The following is a 12,749-nucleotide window of genomic DNA, read 5'->3' as shown; positions in this document are numbered from 1 at the left end:
CCTGCCGCCGCGGGGCGCCGTCTGGTCTCCGAGGTCGCTGGTGCCCTGGAAGGGCTGCATAGCTGCGCGGTCCGACCGTCTAGAGTGCAGGGCGGGGGTGTCTTGGGCTGGCGCTCTGGAAAAAGACGGTGGCGGGGGAGGGGCCAACTCCCAGGAGGGCAGAGCCCCCAGCCAGGCACTGCCCGAGGGAGTGGGCCCTCGGTGACCCGCAAGGCCCCCACCCCTGGCCACGCCTCCACCGGGCACCCCTTGAAGATGTGAGGACCTGCCCACCTCCCTCCTGGGTCCAAGTGGTGACATCACCTGGAAGGGACATGCTGGCCCCCAGCAGAGCCTCAGGGCCCAGCAGCAGGTCCCAGAGGGGCGAGGGGAGCCCCCAGAGAGCAGGGCCTTTCCCCAGGCCCAGAGTGCACCCCCAGTAGGCACGTGGTCATAGCGCTGGGGGCCAGGAAGAGGCTGGCAGAGCTGGTGTGTGGCCAGGGCTGAAAGGCTGGGGGCCAACGTGGGCATGGAGCAGGGGCAGGCCTGCTGGGGCTCCCACCACCCCGCTGGTGGAGAGGCCGTCCCAGGACCAGTGGCGAGGGGGTGAGGGCGCCTGGCTGTGGGGCAGGTGGGTGCAGCTCTCAGGAGTGCCAGGGCTGGAGCCGGGCCAAGGGCCTGAGTCACCTGAGGTTGTGGTTAACAGAACTCAGTGTTCCCGGGACTGGTCTGGCGGTCCAGCAGGAGAAACCAAGGATGAGTGACCGGGGCCCTGTGAAAGGCCATGACCCCTCGCCTGGTTCCCACACCTGAGGCTTCAGACCCAGGACCTACCTAACAGCAGGCAGGTCCCCAGGGACCTCCCCGGGACCCCCAGCTGAGTGTGGCATCTGAGGACCGCTGGCCACAGTCGCAGCAGGTCCCGGAGGCCCAGAGCATCCTCCTGGCTCCTCTGTTGAGTGGGGGGCTCACGGAAGCCCAGAGACAAGCGGGCTCTCAGCCAGGGTCTGCACGTGGACCCTGTAGGCATATCCCAGGCCGAGAACAGACAGGCAGCCGGCAGACCTAGTGGCCAGGGAGATCACTGCCTTGGCCACCATTACGGACAAGTCCAGGGGAAGCCTCTGCAAGTGCCCCCACCCAAGGTTGCAAGTCAGAGGCAACACACAGGGGTGTTTGGTGGAGCACCTGAAGCCCAGAAAATTCAGGGTGCTGGTCCGACCAGCTCTCTACTTATGTTGCCAATCTGAAGACGGAAGAGGCATGGATGGATCCCAGGGTGTGGACCGCCACAAAAGGCCCGCCTTGGCCAGACGTGGTGTTTTTGCTCAATTCGCTCAAGCCTGCGTCCAAGGCCGCAGGTGTGCAGTGGCCAGGGGCGGGGCAAGCTCTCCTGCAGCCCCATGGGAAGGGTGGTCAGAACCAGTGTAGGTCACCGGGAGCAAACACGCGGCCCCTCAGGGTACCGGGCCTCTGTAGCCCACAGGCACCTGGACCAGCCACCCCACCACATCAGCAGCCCTGTGCTGACCAGGCCAGGTGACCAGAGTGTGGAGCGCACCGGGGCCTTTGCAGGACGCGTGTACTCTAGGCAGAGACGGGCCCTGTGCAGATGCAGGCTCGGGCCCCCCGAAGCAAGGAGAGCGCCACCACAAAGGAAGGGGGACACACGGGCCTGGGCCTGCGGGCGCTGAGCCGCACGGCTGGCTGCGACTCTGCTTCAGGACCCGGGGGCTTCCTCTGTGGCTCCCCTGGAAAAGAATCCACCCACAAGGCGGGAGACCTGGGTTGGATCCCTGGGTTGGGAAGATCCCCTGGAGAAGGGAAAGGCTACCCACTCCTGTATTCTGGCCTGGAGAATTCCATGCACAGAGGAGGCTGGTGGGCTACAGTCCATGGGGTCATCAAGAGTCGGACACGACTGAGTGACTTTCACTCCCTCGCTCAGGACCCAGAGCCAGTCGGCCCCCAGCTGGACAGGGCACGGAGCGGGAGGGCGTGGTGTCTCTGCCCTGCATTTAGGGGCCCCTGTGGGGAGGTGGGGTGGGGGAAGGGGAGGTCCTCCGGGGGAACTTGAGGGCAGGAGGGGGCCATCTGCAGGCTGTGGCTCTGCTGGGGAGAGGGGCACCGGCCACAGTTCACCCGGGGCTAACATGTGGGGCGTCCTAGACCGCCGGGCGTGTCGAGCAGCATCGCTGGTCTCTACCCACTCGAGCCGGGAGCCCCCTCACCCCTGTGAGAAGAGTCCCCAAACACTGCCCGTGCCGCCCCCGTGCAGACCCATCAGATAGAAGGACCCACTTTGCAGCAAAGCCAGGGCGGGCAGCCGGGACCGTGGCTGCATGCTTCCAGAAGCATCTGCCCATGGGGTGCGTGCTGACCTGCTGAAGGCCGGCTGGGAGGGAGGCAGCCCCAGGACTGCGTGTGGCGAGGGGACCCCAGGGACTTGCCTGGGCTAAGGCCCAGAGGGTGGTGGGTGCAGCCCCGGGGTCTGAACTCCGGCCCACGGAGCCTGATCATGGCTCCCTCCAGGCTCCCAACCTCCTGCAGGGCCCGGTGGGCGAGCGAACGTGCCCCTAGGTCCTTGCGCCTGACTGGACGGAGGGCAGGTGGTCTGGCTCAGAGGCAGGGAGGGGGCGCTGCACCCTGTGACCCTGAGGAGGAGGAGGAGGAGGGGTCTCTGAGGGGGTCCTGGGGCGCTGTGGCTCCCTGCCCTGTCAGCTCATCCTGGGGCAGTACCAGGCGGTAGGAGGCACGGTCCCTCACTGGATGGGTCACCCTGATGGCCGCGCCCGGGGCTCTCGGGACCCCCGAGGCCTCAGGGTGAGGACAGCCTGTCCCCAGACTCCGCCCAGGGTGATCCCCCCCCGGCGGCCCCCCCCCCCCGACAGGTCTGGAGGTGGTCCCGCAGCGCCTCCTGCTGGCCACAGCCACCCCTTGGCCCCAGGCACAGGACCGGGCCCCCCAGAGCCGATGTCCTCACAGCTTGCGTGCGGGCAGCCTGGGCACCCTGAGCTCCCGGCCTGGTGGGGGAGGCCCTGCTCGGGGAGCGTCCACCCTCCCTCCTCGGTCGCCTGTTGACCCCGGACCACTGGCCAGGCGGGAGACCCCCACCTTTCCTGGCCCAGTGCCCGTGGCTGGGACGTCCTCCCATTTACAGATGGAAAAACTGAGACAGGGGTATTAACCTTTGACTCCAGACCTCAGCCTGGGGGGTCGGGTGGGGGCAAGAAGCCCTGCTGAGTGCAGAGACACCCCCTGGGGAGTGTGGGGCTTCAGGAAGGGGCTGCGGCCGCCCTCAGGGGGCCCGGGCCCCGGGGTGACCAAGCTCCAGTGAGGTGCTGACAGGGCAGGGAGGCACAGGGCCCCTGGACCCCCAGCCTGAGCAGAGACCCCAGCGGATGGGAGAGCAGACCCCCATGTTCCCAGCAGGAGAGACAGCAACGTGGAGGCCTTGGGCTAGGACCACGCTGGGCACGACGGAGGAGCCAGGTCCGCCTGGCGTGCTCTGCCCTAGTGGGGCAGCCGCAGTGAAGGGCTGGGGGCCTGACTGGGGGTCCCAGAGCAGAGAGGTGAGGACTGATGGGTCCCTCCAGCTGTGGCCACAGCTGCTGCCAGCAGGGAGGCGCCAAGCTGGCCTCATCCATCCCCAGGCTACCCGGGCCCATTAGCATCCGGGAGGTGGTCTGGGGGGGTCTGGGGAGGGTGTCTGTGGCATTGCAGGAAGGCAGGGAGGGGATGGAGAGAGGACCCCCATGCTCCACCGGCCAGGGCAGTGGTCACAGGGGAGCCAGCTGCGCGGCTCAGACTAGGGTACAGCTTTTGAGTCCAAAGCTGTGGGGTCCCCCAGCCAGGGCCCACCTCCCACTGCTGGGGGACCAGTCCCCTCAGGATATCAGCTGGTTCCCCCTGTGGGAGGGGGCGAGGCAGCCGCCCAGCTGACCCTGCCGTGGCTGGGGGTGTCGGGCTGCCGGGGCTGTGCACGCCATCCCCCACAGTGAGGACAGGAAGCGTCGGCCTCCAGCTGGGTGCAGGGCAGCTCCCTGCTCGGCTCATGCAGCCCCGGAGGAAGGCTTTGGCACCCAGGCCTGGGCCTTGCACAGCGCAGGGACTATCCACCCTGCAGACCTGCCAGCCCACAGCTGGTTCTCTTCCCTCGGGGAGCCTTTGGATCGCCTCCTCCCCGAAGTGCCCTCCCCCTCTTCCACCCCGCCGCCGCAGCGCTCCAGGCCAGGGCCTCCCCCCACCAACCCGCCAGCACCTCTCTCAGTGCCCAGGGACCCCGCCCAGCTCTCAGGCTTGGCTCGTCCCCTCGTGGGGCCCTCCTGGACCCCCACAATGCAGGCTCCATCCCCCCCTCTCCACCCCACCCTATGCTGCCTGCCCGCCCGGTCGTCACCCCACAGTCATCACCCCACTCTCGTACTCAGCCCCTTGGCCTGCACCACGTGTCCGTCTCTAAGAGGACCATGTGGCCCCCAGTGTGGCCCCCACTGTGGGGCTGGCGCTGGCCTCGCCCAGCCCACTGGACTCCTGCTCACCTCAAGGACTCGGGGAACCTGCCCCGGGCCTGGGACTGGAGGCTCTGCCCCACAGGAGCTGGGGGAGCTGGTGGAGCCAGCTGCAGGGCCCCGTGAGCCTGCAGCCTTGGTGCTGTGGGCCCCTCTAGCAAGGCACCCCTGGGGTAGAGTCCTGCCACAGGCTCCTCTAGCGCCCAGGCCAGTGCCCAGCTGGGGCTGAGTGCCCAGGGGCAGCCAGGGGCACGGGGACCGTCCTCAGGGCCAGGATGACACAGGCGGGAGTGAGGCCGGGGGCGGGGGCGCTGAGGGCCTGGGGGTGCAGGGTGCCTCCTTCCTACTGAGGACCTGGCCCTGGGGGTTCTTCTCTGACTTCTTCCCACAGGGTCCCTAATGACACTCACTCTAGGGCCCACGGGGGGCCCTGAACCCCCTTGTCAAAGTTCCGCTCGTGCTTGCAAGCCTTTGGGGGTGAGCAACAGGGACCACTGGGGGGCCCTGCAGGCCCGGGGCTCCAGGACTGGGCAAGCTCCACTCGAAAGCATCCACGTTTTCACCGAGACAAACCCACACCTGTCCTCTGCCTAATTACCTTCAGGGGCCAATTTTATTATAAAGAACGGTATCAAAATATACAAATCTGTTTAAGAACAGCCAAGAAACGCAGCTTTTGAAGGGTCCAGTGAGCACCGTCCATTCCAGGAAGGGGCCCCCTGGAGCCAGCGGCCAGCACTGGGCCCGTCGGGACGACAGTCTGAATAAGTTAGGGGCGGCGTGGCCAACTCCGTGCTGGTCATAAATCTTCCCGGGAGGGGGGCTGTGTCGGACTTGCCTCTGTGGCTTCTGTAAGGAAACAAAGGTGGTTAGGTAAAATCCTGGCACGAGGGCCCCGCTGGAGCCGTGATGGTGAGTGGGCGGCTTGCCCACAGCCCTGGGGGGCCTGCCCAGCTGGGTTGTCTCCCCAGAGTGGGGCGGGGGCCCCGGGACAGGCGGCCGCTGTTAGTCTGGACGAGACAAGAGCCTGCATCGTGAGCCCTGGCACACGGGGCTGAGCGGGGCGGCCACAGCCTCTCTGGGCCTCGCTCTCTGCTGCCCACTGGGCCCCCCATGATCCTTCCGGGGCCTCAGCTCCTCCTGGAGGCCCAGCCACCGACCTGTGGACGTCCCACACTCCCCAGGATGCGTCTGGGACCGTCTTGGAAGAACTGCACCCCCCCATGGGACACGTGTGGACGTGACCTTGCTTGGAAACAGTGTCCCTGCCGGCGATCGAGGTCACTGGGGGCGGCCCTGAGCCCACGAGTGGTGTCCCCACAAGCAGAGGGAACCGTGGACGCAGACTCCAGGGAGAAGGCCACGAGATCACAGAGGCGGAGGCTGGAGGGACGCGGCTGCGCGCCCAGGAACGCCAGGAGTGACCCCCAGAGCCGGGAGAGGCGGGAAGCATGCTTCCGACGGGCTTTGGGGGAGGCAGTCCCCAACACTGGAGCTCAGACGTCCCACCTGCAGGGCTCTGGGGTTGAAGCCACCAGGGCTGTGGTGCCCCCCGCCACCCTCTGTGAGCTCGTCTCTGCGGGAGCCCCGAGCAGAGGCGGCCGGGCGTCACTCACCAGCCCCCGCCGGCCTGCTCTGCACACAGGTGCCCTCCGCCTCCTCGAAGCCGTCGGGGCACACACAGACGAAGCTTCCGGGCGTGTTGTAGCAGTTCTCATTGTCCCTCGGGCAGGGCTTCTCTGCCAGCGAGCACTCATCGATGTCTGAATGAGAACACTCCACTGCACGGGCGACCTCACTGGGCAGACAGGCCCAGCAGGGGTCGAGGGGTTCACGGGGGCTGGAGGGGGGATTCACTTGTGCACAGAGGCGGAGATGGTAGGTGCATTAGAGAAAGGAGGGAGGGGCTCAGCAGGAGACCCGGGCGGTTGTTTGGAGAGGGGACAGGCAGAGGAATGAGGGCAGGAGCTGCGTGCCTCCCCAGGGCCCCGTCCACACTGGAGCACGGCCCCCGGGAAGGCCCCCCGGCGGAGCAGACGCGCCCGCTGACCTTCACACTGGCCGCTCTCCTGGCTGTAGCCGGTGATGCACTCTCTACACTGGGCGGGGCCCTTCCCGGTGCACCCCACACAGGTGGGGTCACATTCTGCAACGAGGGGAGGGGAGTGAGCCTCGTCCTGCAAGAGCCACGCGCGGGGCTGGGGAGGGCTTGTGGCCAGAAGAGCCGGTGTCCCCACCCTTCGAGGGATGGCCCCCCGTGCTGCCCCGGCAGACAGCCTGTGTTCCTGTGATGCTGCTGGGGCATGTTGCGCGTCTGTGGAGCACAGAGCTGTGTGTCTGTGGAACACGGAGCTGTGTGTCCGTGGAACATGGAAACAGGATGCTGCGGGAGGTGTGAGCCACACGGCCTGCTGCTGGGTGAGGAAGGGGCACCACCTCTGGGGCAGGTGGCCCAACTCGGAGACTGATGCAGGGAAAGTGAGGAGCAGCGTGCAAAGCTCTACCTAAAGGGCTCTCTGAGTCTGTAACTGGAGAACATGCACGGCTGAAATATTCAACCATGTGGGCTGCTGAAGACCAGACGTCAGCACGCTCCTAACGACACGATGCAGAGAAACGCGACGGACAAACACGGGCACAGTGTTGTTGAGGCAAAATCGAACAGGGGACAAGGCACCGTGTCAGATCAGCACTGCACTGACCCCAGGGCCCTCCTGCCAGCGGGCACTGCTGTCTCCTTGCACCTGAGTTTCCTGATGGTCGGGAAACGGCCAGTGCTTCTGTTGCTAGCTTAAGCTTTTTAAGCGGGCGGCGCGTGCAGGGGTCACACAGACAAACGACAGACGCCTGGGGAGCTGGCCGGACGGGAGGCCAGGGCGGGCGGGGGGACGGACGGGAGCAGGACAGACCGGGGCAGGGGAGGCCAGGGCAGTGGGCGGCGCTCACCCTCACACACGAAGGAGCCGTTGATGTTCTCACAGTACTGCGTGTCCTCGCAGGGCGGCGGCTCCGCTGCACACTCATCCACGTCTGGAAACAACAGCATGGCTGAGGGGAGGCCCTGACCCGAGCCCGGTGGCCAAGGGCCCCTTGCCTGGGGACATGTGGACGACCATCATCCGGGGCCTCTGTGTGCAGTGGGCACAGCGCGGTGGCTGAGCACGAGTCCCTCCTCAGGGCCGTGGAGGGCACCACGCCCCACTCAGTCTGGGACCTGAGGCAGGAGGCCCACCAGCTGTGAGGCTGAAACCAAACCCGGGGCTGGACCCCCAGGAGCAGCCGGGCAGCGCAGGGACACCCAGGAGCAGCCGGGCGGCCCAGGGACCCCCCAGGAGCAGCCAGGCAGCGCAGGGACACCCAGGAGCAGCCGGGCAGCGCAGGGACGCCCCAGGAGCAGCCGGGCAGCGCAGGGACCCCCATGCCCCCAAGGAGCAGCCCTGGGCAGCACAGGACCCCCCAGGAGCAGCCAGGCAGCGCAGGGACACCCAGGAGCAGCCGGGCAGCCCAGGGACCCCCCAGGAGCAGCCAGGCAGCGCAGGGACACCCAGGAGCAGCCGGGCAGCCCAGGGACCCCCCAGGAGCAGCCAGGCAGTGCAGGGACGCCCACGCCCCCAAGGAGCAGCCCTGGGCAGCACAGGACCCCCCAGGAGCAGCCGGGCAGCGCAGGGATCCCCCAGGAGCAGCCGGGCAGCGCAGGGACCCCCATGCCCCCAAGGAGCAGCCCTGGGCAGCACAGGACCCCCCAGGAGCAGCCGGGCAGCACAGGGACACCCAGGAGCAGCCGGGCAGCCCAGGGACCGCCCCCCCACGCCCCCAAGGAGCAGCCCTGAGCAGCACAGGACCCCCAGGGGCAGCTGGGCAGCGCAGCACGCCACCCCAGGCCCTGAGACTCTGTGGGCGGGGCTACAGTCCAAGCGAGGCCTGAGGGCGGGCGGCGGGAGGCCAGGCGCCCTGATCAGGGGCCTTCCGAGCACGGGACTGCGCCGTCACTGCACTCAGAGGCTGTCACCTCCCCACAGTGTCGCCTTGCCAGCCCCACAGGACCCAAGGGAACGCGACTGGGCCTGGGTCAGGCTCCTCTCCTGAGCCAATAGGACCCCTGAGGCCACAGACAGCAAGGCTGCGGCCACCCACCCAGCCCGGGGTCTAGGCCGCAGAGGGTTCCCGCGAGGCATCCCGCCCGCAGGCAAAAGCAGCCACCTGCAAAGCCAGCCTCCACCTGTGACCCCTTAATCACGACCAGGGACGTCAGTCTCCCCAGCACGTCCGCAGCAGGCAGGGCATGGCATGTCCTGGGGGTGGCTGGGCTGGCAGAGCCCACGGAGGGCGGGAGGTTCAGGGTGGGGGGCGCGGAGTGGAGGGCCGCCCACCAGCCTCACCCACGCAGGCGTCGTCCTGGCGCACCCAGCCCACTTCACACTGGTCGCAGTCTCTGTTGGTGGGGCCCACGCACGTCTTACACGCCTCGTCACAGGCTGCAAGGCAGAGGCAGGCGCATCTCAGGAGCAAACTCATTGCAAAGGTTGTTTTGGGGCTTAGGAACTGACATTTGTTAGGGTGAAAACAAGCGTAAATCCCCAAACGGCAAGACTGATTCAGCAGCAGGAAAATACGTTCACTAAATCACAACGCTGCACTTGACGAGAAGAGACAGCACGTGGGGACTCCCGCGCCCGGTGGCGATGAAATTCTCAGCAGATGACGGCTCAGAGGGGCTGCTCCTAAGCCTGCAGCCAGACCCGGCTGGGTGCGCATGCCGCCTGCCAACATGCGCGGTCCTGCTGGGCTTGGGGAGGTCTCAGGTAGAAACCGGGGTGGCTGGCCTCACTGTGGGCAGGCCTGAGGGCGCGGCATGGCCCCCAGACCTGACTGCCGGCGCCTGCCACAGTCCTCCCCTGAGGCAGGGACAGCCAAGGAGGAACACAGGTCTCCCATGGCCCGCTCCCTGGATTTACACGTCGGAGAACACCGCCCTGGGCTGACGCAGCCTCATGAGTGGGGTGTGGGCCTCCCCATCTGGAAGAGTTGGCGTTTCATCCCAGCTGAGAAGGCTCCATCTGTGACCCCACGGGCACATCTCGGAACTCACGGAGGAGCCCGGGGACAACGGCCAGGGAGCCTTCAGAGAGCCTGGCGGGGGGGCCGCCCTTCCCACACCAGGGTAACGGAGGTGGCGAGCCTTCCTCACAGGGATCTGGGGCCACACTGCACGGCCTCTGCTGTCCCATTCTCAGCCACACCACCAGCCCCCGGAGGTGCGCTGATGGACCCGGCCCCGCACGCCGCAGGCACAACCAGCCCGCTCCCGCCGGCGCCGAGCTTCCCGCCGGCGCAGCAGGGCCGCGCAAGCCTCCGGAGGACACAGCGCCCAGGCCCAGCGTGGATGTCATGGAGCTGACGGTGCCGTGCTGCCCGTCCAGGAGGCTGTCGGGGGTCACCACCGCACGCTTCCCTCCATGGCTTGTTCAGGGGCAGGAAGCGGGACTGTCCCCAGCCCCCAGCTCTGCCGGTGCGGTCCCTGCTCCTGGCCTGTGGGTGCTGCCGGTACCTGAGCAGATGCTGTGCGTCCCGCCCGTCGGCGCGCGGAAGTAGCCGTCCATGCAGTCGGTGCACAGCGGCCCCTGGTAGCCCAGGTGGCACTGGCACGACCCGTCGCCCTCCCGGGTGCCGTCTCCGCTGCAGTGGCCGCTCCCGCTGCAGGGCCGCTCAGACCCGCCCTGGCACGCTGTGAACACGAGCTGCTCAGAGGGCGTCTGGGAGCAGGGGGGCCCCGGGGAGCCCCGCCGTCCACCCACTCAGCCCCAAGTCCCGCTGCCCCCCGTGCCCTTCCCCGGGACACACAGGCCCCGGCCTCACCGGGGACACGGGGCCGAGGAGGGGACAGTGAGGACTCCTCGCTGCAGCCACGCGCCAGCAGGACTGCGGGCGGGCTGGGGCAGGGTCTGGGCGCCAAGATGATGCCCTCCGCCCAGGGGATCGACCTGAACGTGTCAGTGATGCCTGGACGGAACCCTGAAGGCTGGACGCCCCGGCCTCTTGCACAGCGCTCTGCTGGCAGTAGGCCTCCTCGCACTTAGCAGGCAGCACCAGGCAGTGGGTTACGACGAACCCACAGGTGAGCTGGAAGCACACCCGGGACCAGACTGGGGGAGAAGGTCCCTGCAGCTGGGAGGGGGCAGCACCCAGGCCCGTGGGAGCCGCCGCCCCTGGAGCTGCAACAGGAACAATGTGGACACTCGAGGGTCCCCAATGAAAGACACACCCAGGCAGTCCGGCCCGTAAGTCCCCGGAGGACAGCAAACTTTCAGTGTCTGCACACAGAACCATTCAAATAAGTCAGGATGGTTCTTCTTCCTGAGGATGTAAACAGCATCCACTGAATCTCACGTGGCGGATTTCCTCAAAACAAAACCACAGTTGAATGTAAGGCACTTCTGAGCATCGGGGGACCCGGGAAACGAGGGCCTGTGGCCAGCAGACTCTCCCAGCTAACTCCCCCGTCGGGATCGCTGCACTTCGATGGAACAGGACGGGAATGTGGGTGAGGGAGAAATCAGGTGTGTGGAAGCCCTACTGTCTCCAGTGCGTTTTGACCCCCAGGCGTGGTGGGCGCCGGGCCCCGAGCACTCACAGCCGCAGCCACCAGGCCTCCAGCAGCTCCTCCTGCTCCTCCAGCAGCTGGTTGCACTCGAAGTCGCTGGCCTCACACAGGCCCTCCACGATCTCCAGCAGGCGGACTTCACTGAAACACAGGGCCAGCGGCACTGTGAGAGGGGGGCGCGCGGCACCTCAGGGGTCAGCGTCCATGCTCCAGGGAGGCCTGGAGGCCCCCTGCTGCTGGGGAGCAGCCACGCTGGTGTTCAGTGAGGACAGACCTGCGACAAACACCCAGCTGGGGCCGGGGGGCATCACTGCCAGGCAGACAGCTAAACGCAGAGGGTGCGGTGGTGAGGGAGGCCTGTTCATCCTCAGGGAGAACATCAAGCGTGGGGTCCACCCAGGGAAGCCCGGCAATGGGCCAGAGCTCTGGGTGGGGGTGGGGCCAGCCCCACCTGCGTTTTGAAAAGACCCGTGTCTGCCCCTTGGAGGGCAAGGGGACAGCCAGGGGCCAGAGGCCCACATGCCAGCCCCAGGCAAGGACAGGTGACTGTGCCCAAGGGACCCTCTGTGTCTGCAGACGCTCCCAGGGACACGTCAGGCCCCAAAGGCGGGCGCTGGGCCAGTCAGAGCAGGGTGCCCACCTGAATTCATACTTGGACAGCGTCTTCTCCTCCCAAGCCGTGTTCCCACCACCAAAGTTCTTCTTTGCTGTGTCCACCATTCCCTGTGGGGAGAGGGCCACACAGGGTCAGCCCTGCTGCTTCACATCTGTCCATGGAGGGGTGAACCAGTCCATGGTGGGGTGACCCAGTCCACGGGGGGGTGAGCCAGTCCACGGTGGAGTGACCCAGTCCACGGGGGGTGACCCAGTCCATGGAGGGTGAGCCAGTCCATGGGTGGTAAGCCAGTCCACGGGGGGTGAGCCAGTCCACGGTGGGGTGACCCAGTCCACGGGGGGTGAGCCAGTCCACGGTGGAGTGACCCAGTCCACGGGGGGTGACCCAGTCCATGGGGGGTGACCTAGTCCATGGGGGTGAACCAGTCCATGGTGGGGCGACCCAGTCCACGGGGGGGTGAGCCAGTCCATGGTGGAGTGACCCAGTCCACGGGGGGTGACCCAGTCCATGGGGGGGTGACCTAGTCCATGGGGGTGAACCAGTCCATGGTGGGGTGACCCAGTCCACGGTGGGGTGACCCAATCCATGATAGAGTGACCCAGTCCATGGGGGGTGACCCAGTCCATGATGGGGTGACCCAGTCCACGGCAAGGTGATCGCAGGCCCACGGTGGGGTAATTCTGGGCCATGGCAGGGCGACCCCGTCTCCCGCCGCCGTCCCCGCGGAGTGACCGGCCCACCTGGTTGAACTTGTCCACCAGCTCCCGGCAGCGCTTGCAGGGCGTCGGCTTCTTGGTGGCCTCGCCGGTCGGCAGCAGCAGCAGCAGCAGCCCCAGCACGGCCAGGGCCGGCGGGCGCATGGCGGGCCGAGGCGGACGGCGCCGCGGGGTCGCGGCAGCGCGGACGCGGGCCGAAGTCCACCGGGAACCGGCCGAGCACTCCGGCCTCCGGCCGCCTACCGGCTCCGAAGCGCCGGCCGTTCCCGGGGATACTCGGCGGAGCCGGCTGGAGCCCCGCCCCACGCCAGCCCTCGCGCGGCGAT

General features: G+C 67.3%; 1 protein-coding gene across 1 annotated transcript; it reads right to left on the bottom strand.

The window, feature by feature from the left end:
• Nucleotides 1–5,084: 5,084 nt before the first annotated feature.
• CRELD2 (cysteine rich with EGF like domains 2) lies at nt 5,085–12,678 on the bottom strand. The gene is made up of 10 exons (XM_027968240.2): nt 12,448–12,678; nt 11,732–11,814; nt 11,122–11,232; nt 10,753–10,844; nt 10,039–10,215; nt 8,870–8,965; nt 7,437–7,520; nt 6,541–6,636; nt 6,107–6,253; nt 5,085–5,339 (listed from the first exon to the last, which is right to left on the bottom strand). The coding sequence occupies exons 1-10, from the start codon at nt 12,565–12,567 to the stop codon at nt 5,290–5,292; spliced, it is 1,056 nt and encodes a 351-aa protein (XP_027824041.1). The 5' UTR covers nt 12,568–12,678; the 3' UTR covers nt 5,085–5,289.
• Nucleotides 12,679–12,749: the final 71 nt, after the last annotated feature.

Source organism: Ovis aries, chromosome 3, assembly GCF_016772045.2.
Source record: "Ovis aries strain OAR_USU_Benz2616 breed Rambouillet chromosome 3, ARS-UI_Ramb_v3.0, whole genome shotgun sequence".
NCBI classification, from domain to species: domain Eukaryota; kingdom Metazoa; phylum Chordata; class Mammalia; order Artiodactyla; family Bovidae; genus Ovis; species Ovis aries.
This window is presented reverse-complemented; position numbering and strand designations above follow the sequence as displayed.

Coding starts and splice junctions, on each gene's coding strand:
- CRELD2 (XM_027968240.2), bottom strand. CDS start 12,567: ATGCGCCCGCCGGCCCTGGCCGTGCTGGGGCTGCTGCTGCTGCTGCTG. Junction 11,815..12,447: donor TGGTGGACAAGTTCAACCAG/GTGGGCCGGTCA, acceptor CTCTCCCCACAG/GGAATGGTGGACACAGCAAA. Junction 8,966..10,038: donor GACGCACAGCATCTGCTCAG/GTACCGGCAGCA, acceptor TCTGCCTTGCAG/CCTGTGACGAGGCGTGTAAG.